At 34.0% G+C, this 24,197-nt stretch overlaps 2 protein-coding genes across 3 annotated transcripts in view; one reads left to right on the top strand and one right to left on the bottom strand.

Annotated features, from left to right (window-relative positions):
- The window catches only part of LOC125646118 (HORMA domain-containing protein 1-like), a 77,882-nt gene extending 67,764 nt beyond the window's left edge, over positions 1-10,118 (bottom strand). Inside the window, exons 1-2 of the mRNA XM_048872273.2 lie at positions 10,025-10,118; positions 3,623-3,673 (exon numbers count right to left, since the gene is read on the bottom strand). Coding sequence (XP_048728230.2) covers positions 3,623-3,661 — 39 coding nt within the window. The 5' untranslated portion in view covers positions 3,662-3,673; positions 10,025-10,118. The remainder of the gene's footprint in view (positions 1-3,622; positions 3,674-10,024) is intronic.
- LOC125647995 (ropporin-1-like protein) lies at positions 10,093-18,302 on the top strand. 2 transcript variants are annotated; one of them, XM_048874880.2, is made up of 6 exons: positions 10,093-10,263; positions 10,398-10,545; positions 11,401-11,524; positions 13,728-13,889; positions 14,353-14,528; positions 17,948-18,302. In XM_048874880.2, exons 2-6 carry the CDS (start codon positions 10,409-10,411, stop codon positions 18,018-18,020), a joined length of 672 nt encoding a protein of 223 aa, XP_048730837.1. In that variant the 5' UTR covers positions 10,093-10,263; positions 10,398-10,408; the 3' UTR covers positions 18,021-18,302. The 2 variants fall into 2 exon arrangements, with proteins under 2 accessions (XP_048730837.1, XP_048730836.1); XM_048874879.2 differs by having other exon boundaries at positions 10,178-10,291.
- Positions 18,303-24,197: the final 5,895 nt, after the last annotated feature.

Raw genomic sequence — 24,197 nt, 5'->3', positions numbered from 1 at the left:
GGATCTGACATAACCCCATAGGGGGTCATGTCAGCATGACCTTTCACTTGGAATATTCATGAGAACTCTCAGCCAGTCAGATTGCACCATACAGACAATGATGGCTATCTAGGCGGTTCCTGGCAATTCGTAAACAAATTGCTGTAATCTCTCTCCCACGAAGTTTATTCCACACTGTAAAATTGTATATTCTCGCATAACGAATTCTACACTTTCGCAATAATGCCTAATCTATTCCATTAATACAAACAACAAAACGTACGATATGAAATACACCCAAATTAAATTAATTGTGAATTCCAATTTATGTATGAATAGGGATGGGTACGATTTGAATAGTTTTCAAGATGGTTTACTTAAATAACGCGAGGAATATAACGCCAGTCGACGTAAACGGAGCATTGTGATGTCACATCTCAGCTGCGATATGTTTTCTTTCAAACCAAACAATCGCAGCCATTTTCCTTGAATTTTGAACACCGACGATTTCAAAGCCGACACGCTGATTGGCCGACATAAAGTTCATCTGAACATGACTCCTAATCGGGTTATGTCAGATCTATCTATACTTACGCAGAGTATACGGCGCGGATCTAAGAAGTATGATTTTAATTAGATTGGTTTTAAAATCATATCAAACATTACATTACAGTGGAACCCCGTTATTACGTTTTCCATTTTGTCACGATAAAATAACGTAATACCAGGGGCAACGTAATAAACGTTCCCAGTTAAATCCGTTAAAAATATCATTTGGAAATTGTATATCGTCCGTTGGTACTCCGTGAAGGGGTGTGTGAATATATCTTTACTGTTTCTTTGTTTAAAAGACAATGATACTTTGTTTTATTTGCATCTTATCTTTAAGGTCCGTAATTCTTCATGTTCTTATCCCTTTTCTTTATTTCGGTGTAGGATACATAAGGATGTTTTGATAAACGTTGCTTTTTCTGCATTCGTTTGGACCGCCATTTTGTTCAACTTTAAAACAATGCGTTCATGTAAATTTCTCTCAATAACTCGTTCCGGTTCGTATTCAACATTCGTCTTTAAAAAATAACAAAACATCGTTTTTATTAAGTTCTCTAATTACACAATACACAACACAATAAAAAAATCCCACCCAAAAAACAACAAAACTATAGACACAAAACGCACACGATACCCAACACTTACACACTTCTCACCAACGATAAACATGCACGGAGAACAATTTAAGTGCAATCCACATAAAAAAAAACAATGATGCACGAAGATTTCATTTATAACGCTAAATGATGGCACTAAAATCACGTGCGCATCAAGGGATTTTAAAATATTCACCGAGATAAATGCCGTGCACGAATCGGCCGATAGATTGGTGTATGTATGGACGAGATTTACGAACACCCAAGCTGCATGTCCAAACAACGAACAAATTTTTTAATTGAACACCTTTAATCACCTATGTCCAAGCAGTTACCCAAGCGGTTGTAACATTGCTACGATAAATCTTGTCTTTCTTGTTTGGTACCAAAGCTTTCCGTGAATAGAGTTTTAATAGCGAAGGTAATCACACTATGCTGAACACGCAGGCGGTTGAGAAATTATTTCTTTGATTATCAAAATTTGAAAAATGAAGTAAATTTCATAGAGTACAATTTCTAAATAAACATTATTTAATTGTTTATCACTGGCTTCTATACAGGGTATTCACCTGTATTGATGTCGCTAGATCTATCGAAGCATGATCAGTCAAGCGTCTCTAATCCCCAAACAGACCAGGAAATTTACGTGGTGACTGCCTCAGGCAGTCAAGGTGTGAATGGCTTATTATTTTGAGAATCACTATTGAATAATTAGGGGTTTATTATGTTTTTGTCGGAATTTTTACAACGTAATACCGAGTCCCGGCATTTTAGGACAACGTAATAACGAGGTCTATTTTATATAGGTTTGTTAAGAAATGGTTTTGTGCTTTGAAATTCCAACGTAATATGCGGACTAACGTAATAAAGGGGGAACGTAATAACGGGGTTCCACTGTATCTTTATTTTACACATCTAATTTTCTTTAACCTTCTAAAATTTTCAACTATTCTATCCAAATCATAATTTCCATAACTCTTTGTTAAGTCGTATGTATATAATTCACATCGATTGTTTATATTTTTCAAATACATAATTCTTTCATAATTCTATTATTGGGAAAAATGCAAGCTAAATTGGGAAAAATTTAACAATTTTTAGGAGGGGAAAGGGCCGAAATTCGGACCCAAAAAAGGGCCTTAAAAATTCACTGGCATGGTTGGACATATATGAGTTCATTTCATATTTGTAGATCACTGTGTATATCCACACAAAAATTCAAGAAACTGACAACTTCACTATGTGTCTTAAAACGTCTAACCCGACTGTTGTTTTTGTAATTCATAAAATAAACATTTTATGTAAAACAGGATAATGACAAGTTGTATAAGGTTGGAAACTAGGGTAGAACACGTAGAACAAATCGAGATTACAGTTTTTAATAGTCATTTAAATGTATTCAATACTGCAGTGCCATGCAATTAATGCGAGTCAGGAGACACTGGCTTCGAGGTTCTCCTAGCTCACATTATATGGCATGGAACTGCAACATTAAAACATTTGAATGACTACTGGTTAAACTCCAAAGAACATGTATTGCAACAAAAGCAAAATGGCAGGAAAAGCAAGAGACCCATTGGTTACATTACTCATCTCAGGACTGTGTGTTCATCTCTGACCCTAAACATGGCAGTTTTAATAAATCATTCCATTACTAATATGTACTACCAATCTAATTAAAATTAGATTCTAGATCAGCTCACATACTCGCTATGTATGTGAGCGGATCTAACATCTTATTTTAATTAGATTGACATACTACATGAATGTACTTTAAACCTGAATGGCCTTTGACCAGAAAATCAAGAGGGGGTGACCTGCTTATACACATGGCCAATATGTGCATAATGTCTTATCGATGTATGAAAAACAGGGCTATCAAACCATACCCTATATATTCCTATGTAAAACTTTGATCCCAAATTGTGGCCCCAGTACCCTACCCCTGGGGGCAATGATTTGAACAAATTTGAATCTGTACTATATGAGGATTCTTGCATATCAATATCACTAATCATGGCCCTGCTGTTCCTGAGAAGAATATTTTAAAGTATTTTTTCCAATACATTCCCCTGTCAAACATTGATTCCACTATTTTGAAAGGAAGTACAAATTTTAAAATCACGGCTATAGCTGATCATGAGAAAATTACCACAGAGAAAAGAAAAACTGGAACTTACTCAGAGTTACTGTTTGAATTTTCCAGTGGAATCAATTACCCTTGTTGTAATAAAGTCCATTAACACTGTTTTACTCTTAATTTCTCTTATTCTATCTTAAAAATATCTTTCAAAAAAACATTTCAAGTATCCAAATCAAATTCTACAATCCTATTCGGTCCACTAAATAATGACCAGTTTGGTAAATCATTGGTAAATCATATAACTATATTGGACCGAATATCCTGTAAAGTTCCCAGGGGACCTTGGTGAACACTGCAGACGGACAAAATATGATCAGAAAAGCTAGCATATATTGTCGTATTCAGCTCTTACATCTCGTGTCTTCTCCCTTTGGCACTGTGTAGTTGCCATTTCCAGGTGTATCTACAAAAATAAATTCAGATACAGCATTGATGACAGTGTCAATCCAATTTTCAGGTCTGGCACAATATCTTGATTTCCCTGAATATTATAGCTTTAAAAAGCTAATAATATAAATAGCTTTATATATATTACTATATAGCATAGTCTTCAAAAAGCTATCAGTTCTTTTCAAAATATGTATTTTAACATTTTGTTTAAAGAGCAGAGAGTCTTAGCATATTTTCCGTTTATCGTGAAAATCGTTTATCGTGTAGCTTCGGAAACTATCGGGATCGTATATTAAATCTCAGTCTATACGAAAGTTTTTTGGACCACACAGGACATTCGGTCCTGTGTAATCAATGAACACACCGGGCCTTACCAAATTTTGTCAGACTGAAAAACCTAATGTAAAAAAGAGAAACACGTGGAAATGCAAAACCAAGGAAATCTTATTTATTATACTAGTAATACTATACCAGGGATCCCTCCCGCATAATACTTTAGACGGTCCATGCGGTTTAATCACATTCATTTACGTATTTGGATTTGTGTGATATTTTTTACTTATAACAAACATTTAATTGACTCCGCGTCAAAATAATAAAGCTTAAAACCGAATACTGAGACATCAGACATTCCGGTCCGGTGTAAAAAATGACACATCGGACCTGAGGCACTGCACATCGGTCAGGTCCGACGGTCCGATGTCTTTCGCATAGACTGAAATCTAATGAAAAAGTAAGATACTTTTCGAAAGCTTTATTCGTTTTGTTAAAGAAGCTATTTTTAGGAATCGAGGAAAGACAGTATGCTTGAAAGAGAACATAAAGCTATCGATTTTAAGGCAGAAAAAGAGCTATATGTCTGTCCAGAGAGGGTGAAAATTTATCACAATTTCATTCTAAGTAGTCTGGAAAGTAGGCAGTGGTTTGCTGAGCAAACCGATAACAGTAAAACTGAAAGCTCCTTCATCTGGAGTTCATAAACATTTCCTTGTCTAGAAACAATTATTTGTAATCAACACTAACAGGGAAATAGGAAGTTCCAATCTGAAAGGAAAAATCAGTAAATTACATTGTTTATTACATATATTTTAATAATGGTTCTTTTTCTTCCAATTTTGTTCACCTGTATTCAACTTATATACCAACTACTGAACTTGTGCGCGTTCTTATCTATCTGGTTTTGTGTATCACCCGGGTTTTGACAGTAAACATTCTCAGGAACATTGTATTTCACACATTTAGAAGATTAAGTTTTAAAAGAGTGCAAGGGTATATTGCATCTACCAAAATTCTGCTCAATTGGGCACGATTCAGCTGTCATCGTTGTTTTGTTTTTTTATTTGTACATGTACACTAGTCGTACGTGTAGATACTGGAAATTTATTCTGGTTTTGATGATTATTTGAATTTTTTACATGCTAAACACAAACATTTTAAAACGTTCCTAAATTGTGACTTTAAATCAAGCCGGGTTTCGTATATGTTTTTAATAGTTTATTTATTTTTTGTTAACAAAATATCAATTCATATAAATATGTTCCAATTACTTATGACTATCAATTATCACTCATAGTGTAGAAATATCTAACATATGAGCATATGGTGTAGTGCAGTGGATTGTATTTAAAGCGGTCATTATGAAAATAATTGTAGTTGTTGAATGAGCGGTGAACTCAGAGCTTGATGCAAAATAACCCCATCCTCGCTACACACAAAATATTACTTGGTTTTATTTGATATCTAAGATAATAGACATTAGAATAAGAGAGCTATTGAAACATGATATCACTACATTATATTACATTTTGTTAATTCCCTGTTTAATTGCTAAACGCTCGGCATCAAGTGTGAATGCCACGGGTCCTCGGAGATGACCTTAAAAACAGACGCCCCGTGTCACGGTAGGTGTGGCATGCTAAAAAACCCTCACTGCTCAATGGACGTAATTGCCGAGCATAAGCCTAAATTTAAAAGCTCTTCACCGGTCATGGTTATGTATCCATATGAGTGAAATATTCTCGAGCGAGACGTTAAGCAAGATAAAAATCAATCGCTCCCTGTATGATTCATATATTAAACATTCAAGGTGATAATATACGTTTTAGAATCATTGGCTGAGAAAATCCATATCGATATCAAATAATGAATTCAATACCGTATATAGGTTAGCTTCCGGATTTTAGCTGTAATGACGTTAAAAATAACATAAATAGAATTTTTAAAAAAATAAAAATAAACGTACTGTACAACCGTGGATAAATAAATTATATGCTTTAGGTATATAGTGAACATTAAAATCATTCAATATTATTATCAACATAATGTAATTATGTGTACGTATCAAACTTTCGTTCTGTCTAAATTGTTTCTAAATTTACAACATTTCTATCAGGTTTTCCGTTTATCTTGAAGATCGTTTATCGTGTTTTGCGTTAATCAGGTCTATCGTGAAGATCGTTTATCAGGTTTTGCGTTTATCAGGTTTACCGTGTATCCTATCGTATCGTGCGTGTATCCTATCGTATCGTGCGTGTATCCTATTTTATCGTGCGTGTATCGTGTTCTATCGTTTATCATGTAAAGAATAACGTTGCGGGTACTGTACCAGCTCGTTAGAGTTATTGTGCTTTGATGACTCTTGTGCGTCATTGGTAAGAAAATGCACAAGTCTCGCGAGCAAGTGCGAGATTACTGGGACATAAATGAAACGTTCATAGCACCCCCCCCCCTTTTTTTAGGAGTTAAAATACATGGTGTATTTTTAAATTAAATAACCATTGATCAAACTGCATTTTTCAAATATTTTAACACTATCATATAAAAAATGTTACATGTTTTTTAAACTCCACCACACCTATTTTAAAAATTCCAAACAATGATGTTCTCTGTCCCAAGTCCATCAATATTTTGTAATTTTCAAAATAGCTTAGATGCAGTTTGGAAACACATTAGTTGTGTTAATTAGTGTCATAAACGTCATAAAAAAGGCAGTTTGGCATATATATAACTTGTTATAAAATATGGAAATTGAGGGGGGGGGGGGGGGGGGGGGGGTTACATGTACGATTACAAAGTTCATGCCATATGCACCTGTCCTAATTGTATGATAAAATAGCATGTCTTCATAGTCTGACAGAATAACTTTAAAAACATTAATCACATTAATTACAAGACAATTTCTTGTGTTGGATGTGCATATAGGTTTTTCCCTTCACAGTTCTTGCGATAAATGCTTTATATCGGTCAGATTTGGCAAATTTAGTAGCTTCTCTCCCTCACATAGTTTAATAAATTCGTCTGTTTTCTTGTAAGAATAATCAATTTCTAAATTTGATTTTAGAATTTTAATCAGTGCTGTGGTTTGCAGTCGGTTATAATATGTATTCGATACCATAATTTATATCACGTATGCCTAAGGGGTCATCCATAATTGTCAACCATTTTCCAAAGTGTGCAAAAAGCACACTTTTTGAGACCCCCCCCCCCCTCAAAAAGTGTACATCAACCATTTTCAAATTCCCAACAAGAAGATCGACAATCAAGTTTATGAGCAAATTTAGTTCAAACAATGAGCTCTTTAATATTGGTACTCCTATTTCTTGTTTTATATGAATGATATGTTTTATAAATGTGCAAATCTTGTGTACATGATAGATTTTTGTTTTTATAGAAAAAAATAAAGATGTCTCTGTCTTATCTTGTCGTCTTTTCACGATAAAATAAAACCGAACTCCGCGGATACGAAATCCGGAAGAGAAAAAAAAGAGCGTACGGTAAAATTGTCGATTTTTTACCCCCCTCCCCCTGAGCGTGCTTTTTGCACACTTTGGAAAATGGTTGACAATTATGGATGACCCCTAAGTAATGTGTAAAACTTGCATTATGTTGTCCCAGTAGCACGACTTTACGTGCCTTTAATATGAAGCCTCAGTTCCACTAATGGAAATGATAAGTATTCCCACTTTTCAATATGGAGTCCTTGAATGTAATAACAATGACCATCTGTATCTATAAATCATGTGACACATGACAAAAGATATTTGTCTACCCCCATGTGTTACTTCATAGTACAACTTCACAAAAATAGCTGTGTCTAGAAATAGGGGGAATGTAAAGGCAAATGAAACTTAATTGGAAGCAGTCAATAATTTTTTTAAACTTTGGCTCGTTTTAAAATACAATGGAAAGTTTTACATGTAGGCCTATGCTATGTTCAACACAATTTGACAAAGTTAATTATAGCTGACCAAGGTAGAAAAGTTATGTTTGGTGTTAAATGACAAAGTAGAATCAGAAATATTTCTTTTTAAAACTAATAATATATTTTTAATATACATGTACCGGGTACTTCCATTTTCTAAATTACAATTGTGAAATTTGTGGTTTCCACCAATCACACATAATTAACTTGATTAAGAAAGTAACATTGTAAATTTATCTGTGTAATAGGCCTTCAAAAAAGGCAAGGTCTGTTTTTGTATAAATATACAACTTGGTTGACTTTATAGGTACTGTCCAACACTGTTATAAAGTGTTGGGTTAACTTAATAATTCCTAAAAACAGACATTACTGCATGTGCCACGTGAAGTTTATGGACATTTATTTATACAACTACTGAACATCTGAAACGTTCACGGGCACTGGAAGTTAATGTAAATATATAGTATGTACATGTATACATGCACATACTATATATTTACATTAACTTCCAGTGCCCGTGGAAACGTTGTCTTCTTTTGTGTGGGACTCACAAAATATTCAAGATATAAAATTCTTCATTACCGAATTTGAAAATATAACAACTTAGGATAAAAATGGGTGGTTTCGTCCCGATTACATATTCGCACCTAGTGGATTCGCACCTTTACCTGTACGCCCCAAGTGGATTCGCCCTGAGTGGTTTCGCCCTTATTGAGTATGTAGCAACAGTGGTCGGAACGATTGAACAGTGCATGCTCTCCGTTAACGATGAGCAATTAAATTGAATTGAAATTAAGGGATGAATGTTATATATTAATTTACCGACGCCCAAGGTATGTTCATTTTGATCATTATACCAACAATTTTTGGATGTTTACAGCGATTTTTTTCCTTATATAACTGGTACTGATAAACGGTACCATTCCCAATGCCAAAAACCATTGATTTTTCCCAATTTTGAGACTAAAAATTCCCAATTTACTTGTCGAAAAATAGACCGCTGACATCGTAATTTACTTAGTCTGAAACGTTGTACAAGTTAACTAAAATGTTTATTAAATCGAAAGTACAGATCATGGCAGTGCACGTTTTGTAGAGCTATGACGATTCAAAAATGAGGCTACGACGATTCCTTATGTAACACAACAGCAAATATTACCGTAAAAAAGTTTTTAAAGGGATGACTACTTCTTGTTTTGTTCTCTTTTTTTCTTTTCTTTTAGTTGAAATCATTTGCAAATACATTGGTAGAAAATTCCCAATTTGTTAGATTTTGACGCTATTTTTCCCAATTGAATGGGTACCGGTACCAGTACCAGTGGGTAGAAAAAAATCGCTGGTTTACATATGGCAACAGTGGTCGGGACGATTGATCAGAGCATACTCTCTTTTAACGATGAGCAATTGAATGAAATTAATGAATATTATACAGTATATTAATTTACCGATGTCCAAACTATGTCCATTTCTATCATTATACCAAGAATTTTTGCCATGGCAAGTTGCATTCATTGTGGAAAATCAGTAAGTAAAAATTATCATATGAAACAGAATTTGCATTATGTAGATAAAATTAGTGTGTCTATTATGTGATTTTATTAATCTTGGATATATCACGAAGCTCAGTGGTAGTATTTATGCCCATTTCTCATAAATATTTCTACTTTATTGATAAAATTGCCGACTCCTGTGGATATATTTATATAAATCTCGAAATGAAGAATTCAATTTATAGCATAAACTTAAAGCAGCAATATTTAAGTGAAAGTAGTTGATCATTTTAAAAAAGTGAGAATTTTGATGTTAAATCGTTATAATTTTAAGATATGTTAAATTGTTATATTATTGGGGCGAAACCACTCGATTATAAGGCAATGTTCTACCTTATGTTACCTGCATTGAAATTAGGACGAAACCACTTGGTGCGAATCCACTAGGTGCGAATATGTAATCGGGACGAAACCACCCGCATTCGGATAAAAACTTATACTAGACCTAACGCTGTTGAAGATGAATACTGATTAGTGATTAGAATGTAAAGTTCTTATTTTTCTGTTCTTTCCAATTTAGAAAAAAGGGTTCTGACTCTTTTTTTTGATTCCTTGCCAAGAAAACACATATAGAAAACAAAGTATTCACAATTGTTAAAAAAAATAGTGTTACCTGTACTTTGTTTTGGTGTAAAACAACACTGTGTGCAATATAGGAATATGCGTTATTATTCTTTCCAGCAGACGATGTTGATCAATTGTCACGTGATCATCCAAAGTTTAAAGCATGTCAAAGACTAAGACTTGTCATGCGCATGCGGTTGCTATCAACAACAATAACCTACTTCCGATTGCATCTGCATTTTGAAAAAGTTAAGTGAAACCGTGATTTTCCCCCTCGTTGTGATATTTGTGAGTATTTCAACAAATTTGATCTTGAGTATGTTTACATTAACAAGATACACTTTTTAGTTAATAGTGTAATTCAAGAGTACAATTTTGCAGTATACAGTGAATTTGGAATGACAACAATTTTAAAATTTCAGAACTACCTAAAATGCCTACAAATCCAGACGAACCTTACTATTGTTCACAGCAAATAAACATTCCACCATCATTACCCGATATTCTGAAACAGTTCACCAAAGCTGCGATTCGCACTCAACCAAAAGATGTCTTGGCATGGTCAGCTGCGTAAGTATTTAAAGTAGGCCTAATGAAAATTGTTACACAAAACACAATACTGTTTATCATTTTTTTTTTTCATATTGCATAGAAAGTCCATCCATTCAAAATATACTGTGAATGGTGTATCCATATTCATCCAACAAGACAAGAGATGTATATCTTAACTGCATAAAAATTGATGGATATTCGATAAATAAAATCAAACTGTCGTTAGAATTACATTATAAAAAGTAATATCATGACTTGTTTAAAGGTAATTAGGTCAAAGGAGCATTGTCACAAGCCACAGCAGAAACATATATGCTCCTCTCCCCTTTCAAAGGAGAATACAGTTCAGCAGTGGTTTGTGACAATGGTCGAAAGAGATGTAATCATTATGAGTATGGACATGTTTACATGTAATCATCTATCACATTTAGATGATTTACTGTCATCCAAAGTTTGTTATGTATATGTCATGGATGCCTTTTCCTTGCAGTCAAGATGCATGTTTGTAACAATTTCATACGTGTAATCACAGGATTATCGGTAATTTTGTCTGTAATATTAGGGGTCTATAGCATACCACCCTTAACAAAAAACAAACAGATGTTTTTTTACTAGGGGATCGTATGGTATAGACTCCTACTATTATTACAGATAAAATGACTACTGGTTCCTGTAGTGTAATAAACTTCTTACCAATCATCATGATAATTTATGTCTACCACAGTAAATCATCAAAAAGTGGTTTTATAAATACACATTCATGCTTTTATTACAGAAGAATAAAAAAAAAATTGATTGCATCAAGTTTGTTCATTTTTTCAAATATTTTTTTTCTTCAAATTATAATTTCATGGATGAATGATCAATTCACAGATATTTCAAAGACATGGCGAAAGGAGAGACACCACCCGTGAAAGAGAGGCTTGAAATGCCTGTTGCCACACAGAAAACTGATACCGGTCTCACACCAGGTCTTTTGAGAGTGTTAAATAAACAGGTATGACATCATTGTAACAAATCTTAAGAGCCTAATTATATTATCTCTTTTATGTGAAAGTAATTACATGTTCCAAGAATATCTGTGAATTTGACAGTAACTATGTTGTTAACCATTGGTTTATATACTTTCATTGTAATTCTTACAAAATATACATTTTCTGGATATCAAATTCATTTGCCATTTTAATATGTTTGGCCTATTAATTCAAATATAATTGAAACTTACAGTTTTGGCTGAGCACCAAACATAAAATATGTCACTGATTTATCCAAGTGAATAATTCCTTTCCATCCTCCCTAATCATGATTTAATTCTAATTCAATTGTTTAGGTGGAACATTTTTTCGTTGACTCCAAGGTTGGCCTTTTCAGTTCCTTATGTTTAGCCAAAAAGTTTTCGGTTTTAAATTCACCAATACTTAACTTGATCACAGGAGATATTGATGTTTGTTCACAGATTGTTTTCACTGTTCAGTCTTTTTATCTACCGCAGATTACTTATGATTTTTACACTGGTATGTAATTTGATGAATTTAAATCACCATTCAGCATCAATCTGTGTGAATGTGAAAACGTGTGTTATTCTCCAAAGGACTTGAATTGTTATAAAGTAGGCCATCCGTAATTTTTTTTTGATTTGTTGCAATGTGACCCATCATTTTTAGTACGGAGTGGGTAGGTAGGTGAAAAAAATTTCAGTCCAACTCAAAATGATAAACCCTCTTTCCTTACATGCAAGGAAACAAATATATTATACGTTACACTTCATTCAGTTTAAGTCACTGACAAGATGACTAACTCCACTACAATTATCAATGCCATGTTTTGAACTACATGTTCATGGTGTTTATTTATTTTTTGATTTATAAACAAAAATATAGCAAAAATACTTTTGATAGAATTTGATCGCATAAGTCACAAGAAATTAAAAAAAAAATTTAAGGATGGCCTTCAGTAAAATAAAAATTTTAATTTCGCGAGAGGGAATTAACATGTTAGTACATACCCCTCTGAAGATAAACGTGATATTTGGTGGAGTATAATCACAGAGGAGAGATCTGAAGGACAAGCATACACAGACTGTATCACTTTTATTTAAGACAGTTATATGTGACGTATTCTGTTTCTCTTCCAACTCTATTTTTATGTTAGTCACTTAAATTGTTTATTTACTTTAGAAATATGAATGTGAAAGGTATCAAATAAGCAGTGGACAACATCACAAGATGCATACTTGTCAGCATTTAATGTATTCACAGTAATTGAATACATCAAAAGAACAGCGAGAGAATATGTTGGGTCACAACCCAGTATTCCATGTAGTGGTCATAGATGTTCAGCCTGTAAACTGAGAGGTCACTGGATGTAGACACTTGATGTTACATGCTAGGTCCTTGGACATAGTACTTTTACAACATTTTCTCAGTCCACCCAGAATTGAATGGCTATTTAACTAACTTTAGGGGAGTTAAGCTGGGGCAGACTTGTGTCCCCTCCAGGGGAAGTTCACGACTCTCATCACTTAGCAACCAAAGAAAACAGGTCTTCTCAGACTGGGTGTCTTGGTTTGGGAACGATGTAACCTTATATAACTGTGATTAATCAGTCACTTCTATTCCTTGATGGAATTAGGGTTTGTTTGATAAAACTTTAATAAATGACAGAAATAAACTTTATGGTAACAGATTTCTGCCACTCACTTGTCAAATGATTATATTGACTTTTCAGAGCTCTTTGTAACCAAGCTCATCTTGGTGTACAATATACATGTAACCAGAAAGGTATATCAATTTCATTTTAAAGGTATATCAATTTCATTTTCTACCATATCCTTTTTTCAACATATTTTTCTTGATATGTCAGCTTAAAAATATGACTAGTCAACATAATTAAATTTGACAAGTCAACACAAAAATCTGATAAGTCGACATAATTATTTGACAAGCCAACAATGTGTATGACAAGTCATCATAATCACCTGACAACTCAAAGTTTATATAACATTTTTTTCTTGAAGATCCAAAAATCTACATCATTATCTGACAAGTTGATGGCAGAAAATATTCCTGAGATGTGAATTATCTCAGTATTAAGATTTTAAAAGAAAATATATTAAAACATGGACTTCAAACTTATGTACATAATTTACCTCTCAATACATGCATAAATAAATACAATTAATCTTGTCAATATCATTATAGCTTGGACCAAAGAAGACGGTATCATTAAACTTAATTCAGGAGAAATGGGCTGATGTGGCACTCCCCAAAGAACAGTTTGATGACCTGGTCAGAATAGGCAGTTTTGGAGGCGAGGTTGAATGGAATAAATTTTTTGCCCTTTGTGCATCAGCACTTGGTGAGGTAAGACTTAAAAGTCTGTTTATGAGTATGAATTTAGAACATTCAATAATACCAGGCTTCATGTGTATAAAGTTACAACAGACTTAGGTCAAATTTTCAAACATGAAATATTGATTGATATATATATATATATATATATATATATATATATATATATATATATATATGTATTTATGTAAGTCAGTAAACTTTATAATGAGGTTGATTCAAAGTGTTAAAAGGTACTGTTGTGCAAATTTTACAAGCAAGGGGTACATGTACAAAATAAAATTTTTGACTTGTGTACATATATACATCTATAGCTGCTCAGTTTAACATCCTTGGAGCGAACTTTCATAACGAAAAATGGAGGTCTCATATTTGTGAAGAAGTTGTATGTCAAAAATGTTTTCATTTATTGCTTAGAGAATCTTGAGGACAGATGAAAGAATGAAAATTTATATGAATTCCTCTTTTTTCCTAGAACATTACAGATGCCATGAAAACAATCTGCGAGATTTTAACGGCAGATCCTGAAGGCGGTCCCTCTAGAATTCCATTTCCATTGTTTAAGGATCTATACACCTACCTAGCTCAGATTGATGGTGAAATCTCACAGCAACAAATCAATGAAGTCTGTAATTACCTTAAATATCATGTGTAAGTATCATTCATAGCCAACTCTTTTATTCACATTTTGTGATTTTGGATCTCAACCTTATTTTGATATGAACCTCCTCATAAATTTTGTGTCAGATGAATGAAATATCTTTCTCCAAATAAACACAGATAACATGAAGCTAGTAGAAGTCACCAGTTTCACTGTGAATAGGGCTCAGAAAAAAAAATATACACATAGTGAAACATCCCCTAAACCATATGCTAACTAACAGTGTTAACACACAGAACATGCTCTACATTTGCAGACATCTGGGATCCTAGACATAAAATCTCTTCATGATGCGCATCATCTCTATGATATTATCAGTCTTACGGATCAAGTTTTTCTCTGAGCTTGCTCTAATTCCTATGTAACTGGAATGACACGTTCTGATTGGCTACATGTAACAGGGTGGTGGTAAATAACCAATTCTACCACCTGAAGGCATCACAGTGGCTTTTCCTTAAGGTTAAATCCCTATGATGTACACTGTAATGATACTGTTAAAAGAAATAAATTTGTTATGTAGGTTGCATAGAAAGTAAATTTGTGAATTTGGTCTTATCAAGGTGTACAGGTTGCATTTCTATACATCCTTCAGCCTCATGGTATACCATACTTAAATACAGCCTCAGTAAATTTCCGTCTGCCCGGATTAGACCTATAAGTATAACTAATATCATATAACTATCAACAATCCATGTTTTGATGTGTCTGAGTAGTGCAGAGGTAGCGCTCTCACTTCTCACTGCTGCGACCCAAGTTTGATCCCCATGATCGGCAGTGGTTGTATGTGAGAGGGTATGGCGGTCGCCCGCTTGGACACTTGAGTTTCCTCCGGGTACTCTGGTTTCCTCCCACATAAATGACCCCCTAGTGCAAACATTCGTGCATCTAAGGACCCCATTGGAAATGAGCTTTCGAGCTTTCATGGGTTATTCTTGGTATTTATGTATGTATGTTTGTATGTATGTATATACCGAATACATATTTATTTATTTGATACTGTTGACTTCACAGACTGTGATCCAACTTTCTGGATCACCACACTGTGGTGCTCTGAATTAATCCAGATCATGTCTCTCTGAAACTAATGATGCCACAATGCATCAATGTACATTTTTGTTGAAAGTAATCAACTGCCAACCAAAAAAATTATTTCACTGTATATTTCACTTTTTGAAAATTATGAATACATTTATTATCTTAGAAATACATACCATACAGCGCTTTTTGGTTGGTTTTTTTTTGGGGGGGGGGGGGGGGGGGGGGGAGGTCCCGCGGATCTAAAATTTGGCCATTTGCTTGCTCAAGGGAATGCTAATCATTTTAGCAGAATAAATTTTGGCAGACAGGAAGAGTTATTTCTCTTGCAAATACTGAAGTCGCATTTGGGTGCATATTTGGCATGTAAAACTTTGGCAGAAAGCTATCTAACTGCTAAAATAAGCCAAATTTATCACCCAGTGGGAAAAAACCAGCTATACAGTATTTGAAAATACATAAAGGCCTAAAGGGGGATATGATAAATTTATCAATTGCTACAGTAATTTACTTGATCCAAAAAGTTGACAGGAGCAGATCATCAGATCAAACAAAATTAAACCGGTAAAATGTACAGTAGATATTTCATCATCAACAAATGTGAAGTTAGAGATTGTTTTCAGGTTTTCTGAAAATGAATATATATGCTACCACTATAGTTTTTTACACTTCCAGAAAGAAAAAATTAAGGGAGCATATACTTGCCAATTTCTCTGTTCATCCATGCTAATACATGTATCTTTTTTCATTGTTCACTGGATTTTGATCAAACTGTACACAAGTCTTTCTTATAACCTAATTTAAGCCTTTGGACGAAGGTTACTAAAGGTCATTTTCAAAGGTCAAGGTTATTCAGGAAATATTACAATAGTAATACCCACATATAGTTAAAGTCTTTCTAATTCACACCATCTTCACAAGTCAAGGGTTATTGATTCGTTACCTCACACTAACCCTTGACATCAGTCGCTATTTAAAAGTTGGGCTCGAGAAGAAGCAATATGATTGGTTTGCAGCCTGAAGCTGCAAACCAATCAGACAACGGCTTTTATAATCGGTCGAAAACAAAACTAAACAGTAAACACGCATGGCGACGGCATTATGGTGTAGAATTTGTGGCCAATTAGTACAAGACGGATACCGTCGATTGATTTTCGGGAGTTCGTTTTGCTTGAAGAAACAATTAGACGAGGGTTTGGGGTATGAGCCGAATGAAAATGATGGATTGTCGAAGTACGTTTGTCGACTATGTTTTAACAAATTAAACAAATTGTCCAAAATAATGGAACAACTTCGTAAGATAGCGATTTACCACTGCCGGTTTTAGTCCCAATAAAAACATCTTTTCCTTCTCTGATACATGATATCGAAAGCTTTTGGTTTTCAGTCAAATGATCGATTTCATGTTTTTCACATATCTTTTCGTCAACGGACGCCATTTTTTTACTTTCTGTTTATTCCCTTACGAAACTTTCATCTGAAACAAGAAATCCCATTGGCTGATTGATTTTAGTGTATTGCGTCATCCTTCTTCTCAAGCCCAACTTTTAAATAGCGACTGATGTCAAGGGTTAGTGCGAGGTAACGAATCAATAACCCTTGACTTGTGAAGATGAATTCACACATGATTTGGTGTTTTGGGGTGACAATCGTCAGTTTTACTGATTTCTCTTTCAAAAGTAGATACCCATCTTACTTTTTACAAATGCTTCATTTTCTATTTAATTCACCTTATATGCTATAAAGTATGTAGAAAAGTAATAGTAATGTGCCATAATGAATCAAATCAATCACTACATCCCTGCAGACCTTGATATTCAGTGTTTGGTGCTAAAATGTATACATATGAACTCCAACCGAATTCGGATTGTGCATCCTATAGATTATATATACATAGAGATCCCTATAAAATGAGCAGCAGTTTAATTACTCTGAAGTATTACTGGTTTGCCGAGTCCTAGACAGAGAATCTTGTTCCGGAGGTAGAATTTTCCTATCACATACAAGTAAATAATGAAGGATTATTTTTCTCACATTTTACCCACAGTTTAGTGCATAAAATCAGGAGCTTTGCGAAAATTCTAAATTATCTAAATTCAAAAATCTAGTTGCCATGATTATCAGACTAGTGATTTATGACAAAGGAAACTCATCATTTTATTTTCCAATATTTTTTGGAGTCATCCTGAGTCACTGGGCACAGCGCGCTTGGATATGTCACAAGGGACTTGTGAGCCGCATCACGCCTCTAACAGACAATAGAAAACATCCTCTAAAACATATAATCCTTATACTCAAAAATCATAATTGTGAAAATATTTAAAAATATTTAACTTCCTTTGGACCTTCCAGTACTTTGATTTTTCTTTTTCAGAGATAAACAGGATGGGTATGTCCAGCCTCGGAACTTTCTTGGAGCAGAGTGTCCAAAATTATCGAATCACTGAAGTTCAAAATATGATATTTTCTCAATCATTATTGTTACTTAAACCATTCTTTACAATGCATCACAAAGGAAAAGGTGAATGCTAAAATTTTAGTGTTCAAAAGTTTACAAACAGTCACATGTGAATTACAGACCACTGGAACCATGATGGACAATTCTGTTTCGTTGTAGAGAACATTTCTCTCTAATATTTTCTATACAGTAATTGATATACAGTGTATTTAAAATGTTGTATATAATGTTTATGTATATGCAATAAAATTCAAGTTTCCGACTTTAGAAACGTATTATTATTATGCTAATATGCTTGCTTTTTGTCCCCCTCTTTCTATTTTACCCCTCGGTTATAAAATGTACTACATCTAGCTTTGGTCAATCTTCCTGGAAATAGCTTGTTATTAATTGCTAATTAATTAATTTTTTTTAAAAATTAACACACCAATTTCAAACAAAATTCCAAGTGGAGATAACTATAAAAGAGTAAATTTGAGTTGGGTCCTTTATATGGTGGTTAGTAAGGTTCAGTTTCAGCCAGAAAGCTCAGTTGATAGAGCACCTCACTATCGGATTTGTTTGTTGCGTTTTCTCCCTTCCTGTTACATATTTTGTTACTATAGTGCATACAGACCAGAAAAGTTGAAGATGAAAATGCCTGCCAGTAGAGAACCACTGAACTTTATAGTGTGGAATAAACTTCCTAGGAGAGAATATCTAATGTTTGAATATTTAGTTCACGTAATTATTGACTATTGCATCCAAACTTTTTAATTATAAACAAACTTTACAATGCCTAGAAATAGACCATCTTGTACTTAATCCACCTACTTGTTCGTTGTCTTCTTTCAACTATAGTCCATCTGGACATGTCATTACTGGTGATGTTGATATAGTTAAAAATGATGACCTGAACTCACTTATTTTAGATGGTCTTAGATTCAGGGAACCTGAATTGGTGACAAAATTTCATCTCTGTTATGAATTCTGTTGAAGATTATGCCAGACGATGAGCTAAATATGAAAAAGAACTTGATACATTGTCAGAATGGATTAAAAGTGTAAGAGGAATATTAAAACCCTGTATTAGTCGCATCAAAACAAACGTACATACCTATGGAGCGCCAAATTAACATAAACTCAAATAATTTAAGATATCTTCAATTATTTGAAGATCTCATCAATTCATTTGATGCGCGCAACAATTTAATTAAAGATCTCTTCAAATAATTAATGATATCTTCAATTCTGAATTATTGTGTGCATTAATTGATAATAGCATTAATTCTTCAGCTGAATTGGTGCGCGCTTTAATTGAATTAATGATCTCTTCAAATGAATTAATGATATCAACAATTGACTTGATGCGCGTTACAATTTGTTATAATTGATATAATTCGTGCATTAAATGAATTGATGAGAGCAATAATTGAATTGAGGCACGCATTAATTCATTTGATGATATCAATAATTGATTTAATGTGCGCATTAATTAATTCAATTATTGTGTTCTTCAATTGAATTAATGATATCTTTAATTCATTTGAAGAGAGCAATAATTCTTTTAGAGAGAGCAACTATATAATTAAAGATATCATGAATTCAACATATCCACAATTGAATTAATGATCTCTTTCATTGAATTGTTGCTCTCTTTAAAAGAATTGATGCGCGCATTGATATCTTCAATTATTCAAATGTTAATTTGGCACTCCATACATACCATCTATCCTTCTGTGTTTAGTAAGCCAGAAGTAATAAAAGAATACGATAGGTTACATGAGGAATATCTTTTGGTTTCAGCTGATAAAGCTTGTAACAACATTGTCTTTGTTTGTAAGGCTCATTATTACAACTATTTTAAACAAACTTGGCATTAATTCCATATTTGGTAACCGTACCTATACTTCAACTGCTCTTTCAAAAGATGAAATTCTTCAAAATCATGCTTCCGTTTTAGAAACAAACATTTAATCATCCAGTCAGTGGGGAAAATGGATATGAGTTACCATACCTATACTGGATTCCTAAACTTCACAAAAACCCTTTCAACGATACATTACTGGATCCAGTAAATGTTCTACTAAGCCCTTATCTTTGCTCCTCACGGAAATTTCAACAGCTGTAAAGGAGAAACTTTAAACGTACTGTGCCACAACATCTACCAGAAGTGGTGTATATCAAATATGGATTCTAAAAATTTCTAAAGAATTTTAGTAAATTTGACATTGCAAAACTATTCTCCAATCAACAACATCAAAACATGACTTTCAACACTTGACACAACCATTCCTTGCAATAAATTAAAGACTAGAATTTTGACATCATAGACAGTTGCTTCTTCAACAAAAAGGGAAATACTCATATCTAATGATCAATCATCTAAAATATTACTTCGTTAAACACCATTCTGATTCTACTCACAAGTACTCTGAAGTTAAAATAAAAAATATGCTGGAGTTCCTTGTTGACAATATCTTCGTGGTTTTTGGTGATCAGGTCTTCCAGCAGTCTGTTGGAATTCCCATGGGCACACATTGTGCTTCTTCGTTAGCTGACCTGTTTTTATATTCTTATGAAGCAGAATTTATTCAAAAGCTTTTACATGAGAATGAAAAAGCTCTTGGTGTGGCCTTCAACTCGACATTTAAGAAATATCAACAAGGTTTTATCTACTAACAATAATCATTTTCATTCATATGTCGTTTTGATATATCCATGTGAACTCAAAATAAAAGACACCACAAAGTCCTCCACATCTGCTTCATACTTAGATATTTTGTTGAAATTATATGTCAATGGCAAACTAACAACTCAACTTTACGACAAATGGGATGATTTCAGCTTCTCCATCGTCATCTTCCCTTATTTATGTAGCAATATTCCATTATCACCTAAATTTGGTGTTTATATCTCTCAACTGATTCGATACACAATAGCTTGTTCTGCATATGATCAATTTCTAATCAAGGCAGGCTACTGACAAACAAGTTGATGTTACAGTGATTTCAACATTTCACAAATTCTATAATCATCATAACGATCTAATTTGCCAAAACAACCTATCATATTAACCTAACCTTCACCTATCATTGGGTCAAATGCTGTCTGACATATTTCATACCGAGTGTTAGGCCGTTGTTGGCACACTGGTTTTGACTACGGATTACCCCATTTACCTGATCAAGATATAGGGCTCACGGAAGGTGTGAACGGTCGACAAATGATTACTCTTTCTAGACACCTGGTCCACCTCTGGTATGTCCAGGGGTCCGTGTTTGCCCAACTCTCTATTTTGTGTTCCTGATAGGAGTTGAGAGAATGATCACTGTTATCTTCACCTTTATAGGAGTTATGAGAATGATCACTGTTCGTTACCTTTACCTTTATAGGGGTTATGAGATTGATCACTGTTCATTGTCTTCACCTTTATAAGAGTTATGAGATTGATCACTGTTCATTGTCTTCACCTTTATAGGAGTTATGAGATTGATCACTGTTCATTGTCTTCACCTTTATAAGAGTTATGAGATTGATCACTGTTCATTGTCTTCACCTTTATAAGAGTTATGAGATTGATCACTGTTCATTGTCTTCACCTTTATAAGAGTTATGAGATTGATCACTGTTCGTTACCTTTACCTTTATAGGAGCTATGAGATTGATCACTGTTCGTTATCTTAACCTTTATAAGAGTTATGCGATTTATCACTGTTCTTTATAGAAGTTATGAGGTCGATCTTCACCTTTCATTTCACTACCTTGCCTCGTGAAGTACACAGACGTGAAGCTTAATGGTTCATGTTGGATGCTAACGAATTTGTTTGAAATGTATGTTTTATCCTCCACCCCTACAGATAGTGATACTACCACGTAAACAGATACCAAAGTAATTTAATAAACGATTGAACAGAGTGTGGTGTGAAAAGTTTTCATTATGCTACAACCCTTCTTTTAATGAAAATTCCCTCTCCAGTTGGATTACGCGGTAAGCATCAAAAGATTGCACGGGCGCCTCGATCGCCAGACAAGATATAAAAGGTATACACAAAGACTAGCAACTAAATTTCCATCACTTTTCTAGCATCCAATGTGAAGCTCAATTTCATTAAAGGTTCACAGGCCAGGTAAATTTGAAGGCGGTGCTTATTTTCCCGGTCTTTAACATCGTAAATTTGTAATACATTAATTCTAGATTTAGTACCTTATGCTGAAAAGAGCTAGGGAATGTAGACAGCAAGATGATTGGCTTCAAAAACTCAACCCTGAATATTCCGGAATTAACTGTGACTCAGTCAGAAAGGAACGGTAAACTTAATTCATGTATTAACATGTACCAGTTCTTCCTCTTAAGAGAGAAGTGATTATATATACCTTTTCCAGATCCGAATTTACATGTTCTACTTCGGGATCAAATACCATTGTATGAAATACCAAAGCTTTAAATCTGGTAACCCTAGTGGGGCTGACTCAATCTGATTAAAATAAGATCTTTGATCCGCTCCGTTAACGGAGCGGATCAAAGATCTTATTTTAATCAGATTGGGGGCTGACTGCTGTAACAACGACTTTTGACCTCATATATGATTTTTAAAATTCTATATACATGTATGTCTTTCTTTAACGTATCAAATACCCTTGTATAAAATATGAAAGCTTGTTTTTAAAAAAAAAAAAAAAAGTTCTATATTGAGTCACAACAAAAGTTATAACAGACAGACAGACAAACGCCCTTTTAATATACAACTTCCTTTCTGCACAATTGCATGAGTCAGTTGTGACCCTGGCCTCATAACTCCACGATATATATATATATATATATATATATATATAGGTGCCTATCTTTGATGGTCAACTACCTCTGGGTAAAATATGAAAGCTTCATGTTCAAAACTTTTCAACTTATTGTGTCATAATAAAACATAATAAAATCAGAAATTGAAGGTTTGTTGTGACCCTGACTTTTGATATCATGACCCGAAAGATATCATTCTGACTGGAAAGATATAGGCGTCTTCTTTAAATGGTCAACCACCTTTGTACAAAATATAGAAGCTTAAAAATTATGTTAAAAGCTATTAAATATGCATGCACATATCAATTACTGTGAACAGACAGACGGATGTACAAAACAAAATCTACAATCATCTGCTATTTTTGTATAAAACATGAAAGGTCTATGTTGAAAACATTTCGTGTCACAATGAAAACGGTGCAAAGTCACAAATTGAAGGACTGTTGTGACAAGCTACCCTTGGCCTCGTGACCCCCAAGGTCAACTATCTTTGAATCAAATATGCAAGTTTTATGTTGAAAACAATTCAAGATGCCGTGTCACTACAAAAATGACGACGAACAGGCGGAAATGTGATTCCTGTAAGGCTTCCGTGCATGTTTCATTTTAGGTTCTTACATTGAAAGGTGTTTTCCAGTTGAGAACTTGAAATTGTTACGATGAAAACTGAGTTATTATGTTCAGATAGATATAGATACATGCAGATACTTAAAAAAAAAAACACGCTGCGCCTTTTTCTTATAATAGAGTATTTTCTGTACAGAATTTGATAAAGTTACGACGAATAAGGTTCGAGTTATCACATCACAACACGTGCTGACGGCAGACGAACAAAGTGATTCCTATTGTAGGAAATTATTTAGAGTGCCACAAAAATTCAGTTACACTTTCATGTTCAAATGACAGGTTTCTAGGACGAACCCGCCACTTGATGGTCAATTTCTAACGTTAGTCCTTTGCTCTTAGACTGGTCAAACGACACTTGGTATTGATGCCACTCAGTTTTGACAAATCATATGCAGAAAACGTTATTCATTATCAAATGCATATTGAATACAGACTGGTAATTTGTCTTTGGTGATGTAGAGGTGTGACAGATAGGCCCAAGGTTAACACCTCTTACACAATCAGATATGTACATGTAGTGACAAGATGCCACAGAAAGTGCTACTCACTATAATATAGAAAGAAGACGAATCGGCGGAATTCATCACCCCTTTACCGTTCTTAGTCCACTCCACTTCTCCGAAAACCCTTGGCTTGTGAAGATGACCAAAACCATGCAGTGGTAAACAGTTTATTTTATTTTCTACATGATACAAAAAAAATTATCATGTCATAAAATAGTTCAATGTCACAGTAGTGGAAAAGTCCATTAATAATAGTGAG

Source organism: Ostrea edulis, chromosome 6 (genome assembly GCF_947568905.1).
Source record: "Ostrea edulis chromosome 6, xbOstEdul1.1, whole genome shotgun sequence".
In the NCBI taxonomy this organism is placed as follows: Eukaryota; Metazoa; Mollusca; class Bivalvia; order Ostreida; family Ostreidae; genus Ostrea; species Ostrea edulis.
The sequence above is the reverse complement of the archived record's forward strand: the minus strand, read 5'-3'. Positions and strand labels throughout refer to the sequence as shown.